This window comes from Cebus imitator, unplaced genomic scaffold, assembly GCF_001604975.1.
Source record: "Cebus imitator isolate Cc_AM_T3 unplaced genomic scaffold, Cebus_imitator-1.0 Scaffold506, whole genome shotgun sequence".
Lineage (NCBI taxonomy): Eukaryota > Metazoa > Chordata > Mammalia > Primates > Cebidae > Cebus > Cebus imitator.
In genome coordinates this window covers 849474-861370 of record NW_016107821.1, presented here as the reverse complement: position 1 = coordinate 861370, position 11897 = coordinate 849474, and the positions used below count along the sequence as shown (strand labels likewise).

The following is an 11897-nucleotide window of genomic DNA, read 5'->3' as shown; positions in this document are numbered from 1 at the left end:
CCTTATAAACATCAAAATATATTTGTGTTAATATTCAAGTGAAACTGGCCCAAGAGTTACATAGACAGTTGCTTTTTTGATAAGCATAGATATGGACCCTTCTGCTGTTCAAGCTTGAAACATGTTTATTTGAGGAGTTCCTTTCTTAGGAAAGGACCTCAGACCTCTCACAAAAAGTATGGAAGAACTGAAACCAGATTGCCATACCAGATGCCACACCCCTCATTCACTATGATTGCTTCCTTGCCCCTCCCAAATTCCTGTTTTCTTACATATTGTTACATTTTTTATATCACTATTTCCCATGCTTCCCAATAAGAATCACCTGTCCCTCACATTTTTCCTTACATATTGTTACACTTTATACATTGTTAATGTATGCTATATAAACCCCTGGTTTAGTTGGTCAGGAGATGGATTTGAGACTGAGCTCCCAATCTCTTCTGCTGCAGCACCCAATTAAAGCCTTCTTCCTTGGTGATACCTGATGTCTCAGGGATTGGCTTTCTGTGCAGTAAGCAGCAGGACCTAGAACAAACTCCAGGTGTTTTGGTGACACAGGCGGAAGAGCAGAAGAGTGGGCTGAAGAGCATGCCCACTGTTATTTCATTATTCAGCAAAACAAAACAAAACAAAATACCAGTAAGTTAAAGAAACAGAGTGGCTGGTAGGATTTCAGTGATTCAAGTACTTTCTTCTTATCTATATATTTGCAACATGTCTTCAATGACTAGTTATAGACAATAAGGAGAAAAATTAAATTTTTTTTAAGGAAAACTTTTGCTTTTAAAAAGATATAAAACAAAGAGATTATAGACTGTGAGAATGTACAGGTACTGAAAAGGAGACAGTGTTTTTCTAATGCTTTGTGTTTTCTCTTTATTTATTTTTTGAGATAGAGTCTTGCTCTATCTCCCAGGCTTGTGTGCAGTGGTGTAATTTCTGCTTACCGCAACCTCTGCCTCCCGGGTTCAAGGGATTCTCCTGTTTCAGTCTTGCGAGTAGCTGGGATTACAGGCATGTGCCACCACACCCGTCTAATTTTGTATTTTTAGTAGAGATGGGGTTTCTCCACGTTGGTCAGGCTGGTCTTGAACTCCCGACCTCAGGTGAGCCACTGGCCTCAGCCTCCCAAAGTGCTGGGATTACAGGCTTGAGCCACTATGCCCAGCCTAGGCTTTGTGTTTGCAAATGCAAATGGTAAAACCCAAGCTTTGTGTGTTGCTCTTTCCTCTTTCTGAGGGAATAGAGGGAGCCATGGCTATTCTAAGGATCCCCATTTGAATGGGACAGTAGGACATGTATTACAGGAAATGGCCATAGAATTGCTTCCAGCCCCAACAGGAGTAGGTATGTCTCCAACTCGGGAAAATTACTTCAGTACAGCATTGTTTAACACAGCATACATATTCCAAAGGGACAGAACTTTCAGGCAAATGATTTTTATTTAGACAGGTTAAGGCTGGAGGATATGGTGATGCCAGCCTGACACATGCAGACTTTGTAGCTGCAACATGCTTGCTTCAGGCCTTGCAAACATCTTTTCATTCTTCCTTTCCCAGATGCTGACAGCCGTCTCCCAGCAGTGCTTAATGAAATGGCAGATGACTATGTGTTAGAGGCCTTCAACTTTACAAGAGCAATAGACATTTCATCAAGCTGTGCGGGGTGATATGTTGTAGCCATATGCAACAGATCTTTTTCCCACATCTGGACATACTGAACTGGCATGTAACAGAATGTACAGAGAACTTCAGTCTTCAGTCCCATTCCCTTTTTCAAGTGCTTGCCTGCACACAAGTATTGGAATTCACAGCCCCACCATCAGCCAGCGATGTTGTAAGAGATAGTCATCTTGTCTTTTGAAATGCTGGGTCTCAGAAATCAGTGAGATGTTGCTGAGTGTTTTCCTGTAAGGAATAGTGCTAATGACTCCAGTTCAGGATCTGAGGTGTCTTAACACCCAGATAACTTGAACATGGGTTAAGCTGATTGGCTTTCAGCATACAAAACGTAATTGAACCAAGGTTCAGCAAAGCCGTAGTCATTTCCAGATTTTCTAGATATATCAGACATGTAGGGGGTAGAGAAAGAGCAGAATAACACAAAATGATTGCTTTGAGAAATAAAAACATCCTGGCAGGAGGAAAATTAAATTTAGAGAACTGCCCTACCATAGCTTTTCTTAATGCATGGCCTAGAATGAAGGAGAATGAAGGAAGCAAATTTCTGTAGTTACTATAGCGACACTTTTGCATGTTACAATTGCATTGTGAACCGAAAATGCTAGATGAGAAATTATCTACCGATTGATAAAGAAACCCTATTACAGAGAACTATTAGCTTCCTTCTCTTATGGTTTCCCACCAATCACCAAATTCATAATGTAGTGCCATACGAGTTTTCTACATGGAAAGAGGACATAAAATAGCTTAGATCATTCACAGGGGGGCCTGAATCTGAATTCAATTACATAGTACCTGGTAATACTTAGAAAGGTCAAGAGCATCAGAGCCAGAAAAATTCAGATTCTAATCCAAGCTCTCTTTCCAGGGTGTATGTTAAGCAAACGATGTAGCTTGGCTGGGCCTGATTTCTCATCCATAAAATGGGAATATCACCACCTGGTTTGAGAATTGTGTTGATAAGAGGGCTGATAAAAAGCATCTAAAAAGCATCTTGCTCAGAGCTAAGTGTGTGTGTGTGTGTGTGTGTGTGTGTGTTGTGAGCACCACTATGCCCAGCTAAAGGACTTAATCTTGAACAATATTTGTGTAAGTTAAAAAAAAAGGCAAACTTCCACTCAGCAAAAAGTAATCTGCAAAAACCCATCCTTTCCATAATACCAGAGTAATAATTGGTAATATTTTTTGGAGGTGGAATGTATATGAGTATGTTAGAAAAAAGTTTACTAGTCATTATCTTTCATGCTAAATTTTTATTTCAATGTTATGCAACTGCATAAGTATAAATATTTTGTTCAATATACAACAATTATGACATCCATAAGGAATTTCTTAGAGAAAATAAGACTGCAAACACTTTATTGCACAGATCCTAACAAACTTTTAAGCTGGTAAATCTACAGCTGGGAGTACTACCAAGGAGCACATCCTACAATCACACAGAGACTGACCAAATAGAACACAATGAGGAGAATTTCTACCAGCTGATTGGAGAGGTTTACAACAACAAACAGGTAATACATGAATGCAACCGTAAGTACTCTTTACTCATTCATAATGAAAAACATATTTGGCAAAAATGATGATACACTATACAAAATATACATAAAAATATCATTTGTAAACAAATAGCTAGTTGTGCTTTAAAGAAAATTGGACAGTTAAAAAGCAAAGGCTTGTAAACCATGAACTACCTCCCCGATAGACCTGTCCCAATGGCTGAATGTAGAAGGACTGAGTTATGACAACTGCCAAACACAGATATGTATTATAAACGTTGAGACCAGTTTTGAAAGCCATTTAAGCTCTTGTAAAATATATATATATTTTTTTAACAGCTTCACAATGTAGTGATGGGGAATGGCTAAAACCATATGGAAAAAAATTAGGAGCAAGGAGAAGGCTTTTTTTTTTTTTTCCATTTTGCCAATGCCAACTCATTATATAATGAAGGACAACTGAGCAGTCAGTTAAGTTATGCCTTTGTTTTCAGAGTGGAGTTTACAGCTTTACTAGAAGATTTACAATCCATACGGCCATAAGATGATGCTGTGCTTAGATGAACAATTTTATAGCCTGAAGATACTAAGACATCCCCAAGAGAGTCTGGGTGCCAGATTAGTTATTTATTGGTGATTTTTTTTCTCTTACAAAACAAAAAATTCTGCTATGGTTCCCAAGCATCTTATAAATACTTATCTGTATTTTCTCTTAGTGCCTTAGTACTTATATCAGCAAGTGCCATCTTACAACACAAAACAAACCACCAAAAAAAGAAACTGCAACAACGAAAACAGAAAGAAAAAATCAAAAACCTTCGGCACTAAAATGATTTGACAAATTCTACATATTCCACGGTATACAAAATTTAAATAAGGCTTAGCAAAAGTAAAAAGGATGGTCACATTCAAGCACCAAATAGCTCCAATGAGTCTCTTTGTTACAAAAATGCTGCTCTTTATTAAGACAGTATTTTTGGCTTACAAATAAAGAGACCAGGTTATGAAATGTACGGAGCTACTAGATGCATCAGAAATGAATGTGAAACCCAGGAACTTGCTAAAAACAGCAAGCTTCATCTACAACATAAGGCCCCAGCTATGTATTAAAATGTATCTGATGTCCTGATTATTCCTTATTAATATATATGCTACGATGCCAAAATCCACTCCCAGTTCTTTTCCTCAAAAAAGCAAATTTAAAACCTCTTCCAATGCCTGGTGCTCATTTCTTGACTTAAGTACTAGAAGATTTGGGTGCAGCCAGTAATTTTCCTTTTTATTCAAGAGCAGGGCTGGTGCAGGACTACTACAAAATGTGTGCTTCTTGGACTAGTCACTCACAGCATAAAGGCCTGAGTTTAAGAGTGTGAAAAGCAGGAAAAGAAAGAAAATCAAAAGAAAGTTGATGTGTGTTTATAGTCCCCACTCTACCTCAGGTGAAGACCAGACATCCACATCCACAGGTAAGACCAACTGGCCTTTTAGATAGTTGGACCAGGGATCAAGTGTCCATTGGGATGGCTGTGTAAGGAAACTGGCTAGCTCCACTTGTCCTGGCCATTCCTAACGGAGGAGGATTTCAAATGCAGTAGAGCAGTTCTTGCTTTAGATCTGGAAATCTAGGTAGCCAGATACAGTACTATCAGAAACTCTGGTTAAAACACACATAAAAACTCACAATCTACTGTGTTTAGGGCTTTCTTCCATCTTTACTTCAAATGTTTTAGTTTATAAAAATGGAAACTTGAAATATTCTCTTAAACCACAGACCAAAACATGTAGGTGGATGTGTATATACACGAATATGGGTGTATCTCTGTTCACACACACCCAATTTTGACCATTTTGCTTCATTACTACATTATGATAAACGGTAAAGCAAAAATCTTATTTAAAAAAAAGCTGTAGTAAACGACGCAATCAGCAGCCAGGTATAACTCTACATCCCAAACCAAACACGGTGCTATCTATTTACAGAGAGAATCTTTCTCCTCAACAACCCTCGACTGTAAAGGTAATTTTTTTGTTTTTGTTTTTTTGTACAAACACTATCTGGTAACAGTTTTACCGGTTACAACTGGGAAGGCATCTGGAAGAAGGGCCCCTCTTTGTCTTTCTCTCCCCTTTCTCAATGAGGCTCTGAGCTCTGCCTGGCGGACATTCCCACACAGTGCTGGTTTCGAAAGGTAGTCAAGACACAGCCGCCTGTTCAGGACGGGTCTCCACAGTCCTGCCCCGGGGCCCGCCCCGTTACAAGGCCTTTTTGTGAGGGCTGCTACGCAAACTCTCTTTCCCCCGCCTCTGCCGTACCACAAAGTCCTTTTCATTAGAAAACGAGATGGGGCGGTCTGTGTTTGGGGCTGGGGACGGCTTGGTCACGTCTCTGCCCACGTTCTGTTTCCTCGTTGTGGGAGGCTGGGCTGGGGCAGGGTTCTTCCCTCGGGTTTCCCCTGCGGTGGCAGTCACCGAGAGAGCCCTGTCCCGGTGGCTGGCTCCGCCCGTGGTGTTTGGGTCGGGGTGGTGTGACTCCAGAGCCAGGGTGGAGACCCGGAAGCAGGGCAGGGAGTCGCTCTTTGTCATGTGGGTTCGGGCCTCCCCTGCAGGCTGAGCCTTCCTATGGTTCCTGCTGCTGGGGGCTGGGGGCTCCGGCGCGCCCCCGGCGGCCGTGTCAGAAGAGGTGTCGCTGCAGGCTGCAGAGGCCTCCCGAGCTCCCGGCCTGGCTTCGGGGAAGCTGGAGGAGCAGCTCAGAGGCTTTTCCGCGGGGGCCGTGGATCGGAAAGAACTCGGCCCGGTGGCTGAGGGGGACCGTTTCATGCTGCTGGGCTTGTCTGCCTCCGCCGGGGGCTTCTGGGGACCGGGCCCTTTCCCTCTGGCCTCCGGGAAACCCTTCCCCACCCCCGCGGCTGGCCGCTCTGCGCCTTTCAGCCGGGCCTCGCCGTGCGCAAAGGCAAGGCTGGCCTCGAGCGTGTCGCCGTCTGCTGGAGCATAAAGTGCTTCGGTGCATTTCTTCCCTTCCGCCCTCCTGTCGGTGGGGGCGGCCGGCTGACTCGGGCTTTTGTCTGTCTGTCTGCACAGCGCGGGGCAATCTTTCACAGTGGATGGTTTGGGGTGCTTTGGAGACAGGGTTTGCTTTTCACCGACAGTGGTCAGTTTCTGCTCCGCTGGCTCACTGGGCCCTGGGTGTCCCGGCCTTGGCAAATGCCCGGGCTTCTCCGACACCTCCAGGGGCCGCCCACCACTGGCGGGTTGTGGCTTGCTGTCTAGAGGACCCCTGTCAGTATGCAGACGGACAGAGGGCCCACATTCTCCCTGCCCGACCTCACCGCTGGCTTTGTTCTGGGAGCCTGGGGTGGCGGGAAACACATCCGGCCCACTCCCACTGTGGCCCTTCCCCTCTCTGCTAGAGCCACAGACGGACTGAGTGGCAGGCTCCTGGCCCTTGGTGGCCCCAACACTTGGTTTCTGAGAGGAGAGGGATCGGTCAGGGTACTTAGATTTTGGAGGAGCTGGGTCAGGGCCAGGCCGGGGCTTGTGGCTGCTGTTTTCATTGTGTGCAGCAACGGGCTTGGGAGGGTCCTGGGGGCTCGGGCTGGGCTCTGGGGCACTGGGCTTGGCCCCTGGCCCTCTGCCAGAGGCGTGGCTTGGGGAACTGCAAGGCTGCCTGGCAGCGGGGCTGGGCAGGTCTTTGGCGGTCAGAGAGGGTGGAGGGATACTGCTAGGATGCCTTTGCAGAGGCTGCTCCTTCCTTTCAGGTTCCTTGGTACCATCTTTCTGCACAGATGGGAAACTGGAGAGTTTTTCACTCTTCCCACTCTCAATTCCAGGTGGCTGCAGAGATCGCCTGGCAGGAGGGGCTTCAGGCTTGGGTTCCACACCACGCCTCACCTTGCCCAGCTCCCTCTCACAGGGAGTTCCAGCCGAGTGTAGAGAGGAGTCGTCTCTGCACAGGGGCCTTGTCTCATCTGGACCATCTTTGTGGTTCGTTTTCCCAGCCGGCGCCCATGCTTTCTCCATGGCCTGGGTCTGTGTGTAGAAATCTGGGTGGGTCCTTCCCACAGAGGGGAGATTTTTGGAGTTGTCACTGGTTTTAGCAGTTTCTGGAGAGCACAGCTGCATGCAGGGCTCTCTGCATATGTCAGCCCTAGAGGCAGACCTCTGGGTTCCGGCTGTGGAAGGGCCTCTTTCAGCCGATTCCCTCAGGCCTGGCTTCTCCCTTGAGGGGGAAACTTCTGGTGGGAGCGGGCCACGGCGCCTGGCCAGGTCAGCGTGCAGGTTCTGCCCCAGGCCGGTTAGAAGCTTGGGGTCTGTGGTGTGGTCTTGGTGCTTGGGGGAGCTTCCCTCTCTCTGTTGGGGATTGCTTTCCATGACAGTTGCAGGGCTCCTGGCAGTAGGATGGGGACCTTTCCTGTCCCTCTTTAACTCTGGGTCAGGCAGGGAAACTGCTGGTGAATTCTGGAGACCGCGGCTGGGGGGCAGGAACCGAGGCTCAAGCAGGTAGGATTTATTCATCTTTAAACTGGCAGGAGAAAGCTCTCTTGCACTGGCAGTGTCACTCTTTTTCCCACTGCTGCTGGGGAGAGCTGGTGGCACAGAGGGCCCCACGTCACCACCTGGGCTGGGGCTCTGTACAGACTCTGGGGAAGGCAGTTCTGTCTTGGAGGCTTGAGGTCCGGACAGGAGAGCAATGTCCAGAGTGCCCTCAATAGGCTTCAGGCATGAGACAGTCCTCCCTTCCAGCTTATACTCGGAGGGGCTCTTCCTAACAGGGGACTCAGGAGCAACCAGGCCAGGTTTCTCCGCTCCACTGTCCACCCGGCTGGTTAAGGCCTTGAGGGGAACAAAAGAGACAGTGCTCATCTGAGCTGCATGGGTGCTGCTGACAAAAGCTCGGCTCTCGGAGGCTGGCGGGGGCTCCTGCGGCCCACCCATGGGTCGGACTTGGTTCCCTGGCAGGCATTCGTGGGCACTAGCTGTCATCTTGGGCTTCAGCACAGGGCAGAGGTTGTCTTCTTTGTCCTCCAGTGACATTTTCTTTCGCAGGTAATCGATGTTGGCCAGCTTGCTGTCTAACTTCTCACATCGGAGAAGCTCCTTGGCCTGGGAGGCCTTCTCTGTGCCTTCCCCCTTCCCAGTGATGCCCCTGTCGAGGGAGTGGCAGAGACCATCCTGGAGGGTGCCAGGAGCAGGGGCCCGTCTGAAGTCCCCGCCACCATGGCCGTGCTCCACAGAAGCCGGGCCATCGGAGGTGGCACCCTCGCTGGTGCGCACGCTGGCCTGCTTGTGAAGAGTGTCCTTCAGCAGGCTGCCCAGCGGCGGCGTTTCCTGCAGGGCCGCTTTGTTTTCAAAAGGACTTGACCTTTCCACAGCCTTCGGATAGATTTTCTTCTCTCTTTCTTCCAGCTTAAACAGAGCCAGGTTTTCCAAATCACTCCCAGGTCCGTGGGATTTCTGGTGGGATTCTGGTTTCTCTGGGAAGCCGTCTGGCTTCTTCACCACCACCTTGGCCTTCAGCTTGTCGCGGTCCAGGTCATCCACCGACTCCTGGCGGCCCAGCTTCCGGGAGACCGGGCGTTTCAGGCAGCCTTGCTCCACTGGCCTGGCGCGGCTGAGCGGCGGCGCATCGCACACGTTCTCGTCCAGGCTCTGCAGTGGCGCCTCGCGCTGGGACTGCTCCCGCTGCACCTCCTCCTGGGTCACCTCCAGGCTGTGCTTGCGGGAGCACAGGTGCTTCTTGTCACTGCTGTAGGAGGGCGACAGCTTCTCCTCGGACTGCACACGCTTGAGCAGTGGGGACCTGGGGGGCTCTGCGCTCTTGGGTCTCACGATGTGTCTGACGATGGTGGGCGGGGAGTGCATCTTGCTGGGAAAGGCTTGGGCGATCTTGGAGTTGCCCAGTGAGTGTCCCAGAAGAGGGGACGGTGACCGCTGTGGGGAGGTGGGTTGCGGGGTTGGAGAAGGCGTCCGGGCCAGTGGGGACAGCGGGATGTTGCCGGCCGACTTTCGCCTCCCAGACCGGTACCGCTGCCCGCTGAGTTTGGGTGCCAGACCGTGGAGGGTGCTAGGCCGGATATGCCCAGACCCCGCTGGGGAATTGGGGGCACTAGAACTCGGGGAGCTGCTCTGGGAGGAATTAGTACCTGTGGATGGAAAACAGAAGGCTGTGAGCATCCACGGTCATTTTCCCCTTTATTTCACAGTTGTAGCCCAGATTGTATTTGGTAAGGCCAGGTAAGGTCAGCACATTGCCTCAGCATTTAACAGGTGGAATAAACACTTTTCAGATAAAACTCTCCACACCAAGGTGCAGCCCCGTACTTCTGGCTTTATTTGTTTGGTTAGAATGGCACATCTTAGGACCTCTCTATAAATCTGTCTTTATATTTTACACCTTCAGCCTTTCTTTCAGCTGGAACAAGCTTCATGCGTTTTGGGACCTCACACGATGACTTTACCTCCCCTCCCCTCTGCTGTCTGGACCAGGAGACTCACCAGATGGGAAGTCGGGGGTGGAGCGGTAGCTTGGCGTTGGAGACCGGGGAGACAAGCTATGAGTGGGGGAACCTGGGAGGCTCTCACCCGACGACAGGGACCTGTTCAAGCAGGAGAAACTTCGGCTGGTGTGGAGTAAAGGAGAAGGCTGCTTGGCTAGCTTTTTGAAAAGAGATCTCCTCCTAGAGTAAAAACAGGACAACATTGTTCAGAGTCTTCTTTCAGAATGATTCCTGCCTCCCTACAATACCAGTGTGCTCAGCTGAATAACTCCACGTGAGAGACAGTGACACAACAGCAGATCCTATGAAAGAGCAGCACACCACTTTCCTATTAGAAACTGTCTTATGACATGTAAAGGAAGAGTATTTAATAGCAGACAATGGAGGCTCTCTCAATTCCAAACGCTTAAGAAGAGCTAGGAAAATAGGAAAGATATACACTGTATTAAAAATACATTCATTTACTTGTTAGGTTTATGAGGAGGATGTTCATTGCTTGAAAGCTTCTGAGTACCTACCCCTAAATATGTGGACACAATTTAACTAAGAGATTAATACAAAGTAAACCTCTGGAAGCAAAACCATTATACTGGAAATCAAATTCTTTAATGGTGATAGGCTGGGCAGAGGCCAATGAAGGGTTATTTGCTGTGCTTATTCCATTGTGGGCTCTTGACTATTCCTAACAACAATGCAGGCTGTACATTTACATAGAATAACTGAGAAGGGTGAAGCTGAAGCCTATAGCAGGGCAGCAGACACTAGGGCAGCAGAAGCAAATGTGCATGTGGTACTCAAGGAGCACATCTTAAAGCAAAAAGTGAAGCTTCTGACAGCTTATCAGGACATCAGGCTGTACAGAGTAGTCCTTTTACCATATAAGCCTATATATGGTAAACCTAACCCACTCCACATGAGCTTAAAACAGAAAGTTTCTGGTCGATAGACCTTAAAACAATTTGTTCTAAATGATTTAAAGCATAATCAAAATGTAAAGCATAATAATAAAGAAGGATCTCAGAACTTGTGTATGTGTAATTTTACTCAAATAAAAAATGAACTTAGGTGAAAAAGTCAAGTAGTTCTGTAAACTTACAATGAAAACCAGCAACTCCTCTACTCGAATTTTTCTCTACTCCCCAAAGAAATCACTTTGTATTCTTTTACCTGTTTCTTCTCCCATTTGTCTATATATTGCTAAATAATGTGTGTATACTGCTATTTTTTAGTTTTTCAGTTTTAGAAATTATCTATTGATTTCATACTGTGAAACATGAGAATTAAGCTCTTACACAACCCCCTTCTACCTTGCAACCAAATGTATTTCCTCTTTCCTATTCTTCCCAAAATAAGGAAAGCAAAATTTTTGGTTAGAAAAATGGCTGGCATTTTACTTTATGTTATCAATATTGTTCACAGCTGGGTCATATGAAACATAATTGCATAACTTTATTCTCCACCCCCCCCCAAGTTAGTACATTGTTTTTGTTGGCTTATTTTTTTACATTTCTATCGTCAACAATCCTTTTAATATGATGTGACTCATCAGGTCCAATTGGACAAAGAAGAAATGCTGTGGGATTGCAAAAAAGGCACACCCAGAAAGCCGCCTGGCAAGAAACGGCTCTTTCAGAAACACATACACACACCTTGCTAGTGTCTACAAACAGCACAAAAAGATACCGATCGATGCTTTCCAGGCTGCAGAAGCGTGTAAGCTAGTTTGATTTTCAGTGAGTAAAACAAAGCCCTTTTATTTCTAGGCTCATTTGGAACCTTTAAAGATACAGTTATTTTAGAATATCTGGCATTTTAAAAATAGCAACGGTTTGTTTTTTGATAATGCAAAGGATATTTTAAAAGTAGATTTAATGTTAAAAACTGCCTGAAGGTTCAGTTCCTCAATCCAACTCAACTGAAATCAAGTGAAGAGGCTTAAAAAACAGCAAACGGCTTTTCCTGGCATTCACACATGATAAAAAACAATTGGAATCCGTTTATAGTGTAAATATGTAAATCCTTTTACTATGGAAATTAATGCTATTATGAATATGGACTTCAATGTATACATATATGTAAACTATAACATAAAATTTCTCACAGAAAAATAGATCGTCTTCATATGTAAGCATTTAATTAAGGAATAACTTTTCTCCAACATAGTTATACACCAAACTTTTTTTTTTTTTTTTTTTTGGGGGGGGGGTTTTGAGACGGAG

At 46.3% G+C, this 11897-nt stretch overlaps 1 protein-coding gene across 11 annotated transcripts in view; it reads right to left on the bottom strand.

Moving 5' to 3' along the window:
- Window positions 1-2923: 2923 nt before the first annotated feature.
- LOC108292769 (microtubule-associated serine/threonine-protein kinase 4) overlaps window positions 2924-11897 on the bottom strand; it is a 347164-nt gene continuing 338190 nt past the window's right edge. For all 11 annotated transcript variants that reach the window (XM_037733236.1, XM_037733235.1, XM_017513848.2 and 8 more), the window contains 2 exons: window positions 9677-9858; window positions 2924-9324 (listed from right to left, as the gene is read on the bottom strand). In XM_037733236.1, coding sequence (XP_037589164.1) covers window positions 5438-9324; window positions 9677-9858 — 4069 coding nt within the window. In that variant the 3' untranslated portion in view covers window positions 2924-5437. The remainder of the gene's footprint in view (window positions 9325-9676; window positions 9859-11897) is intronic.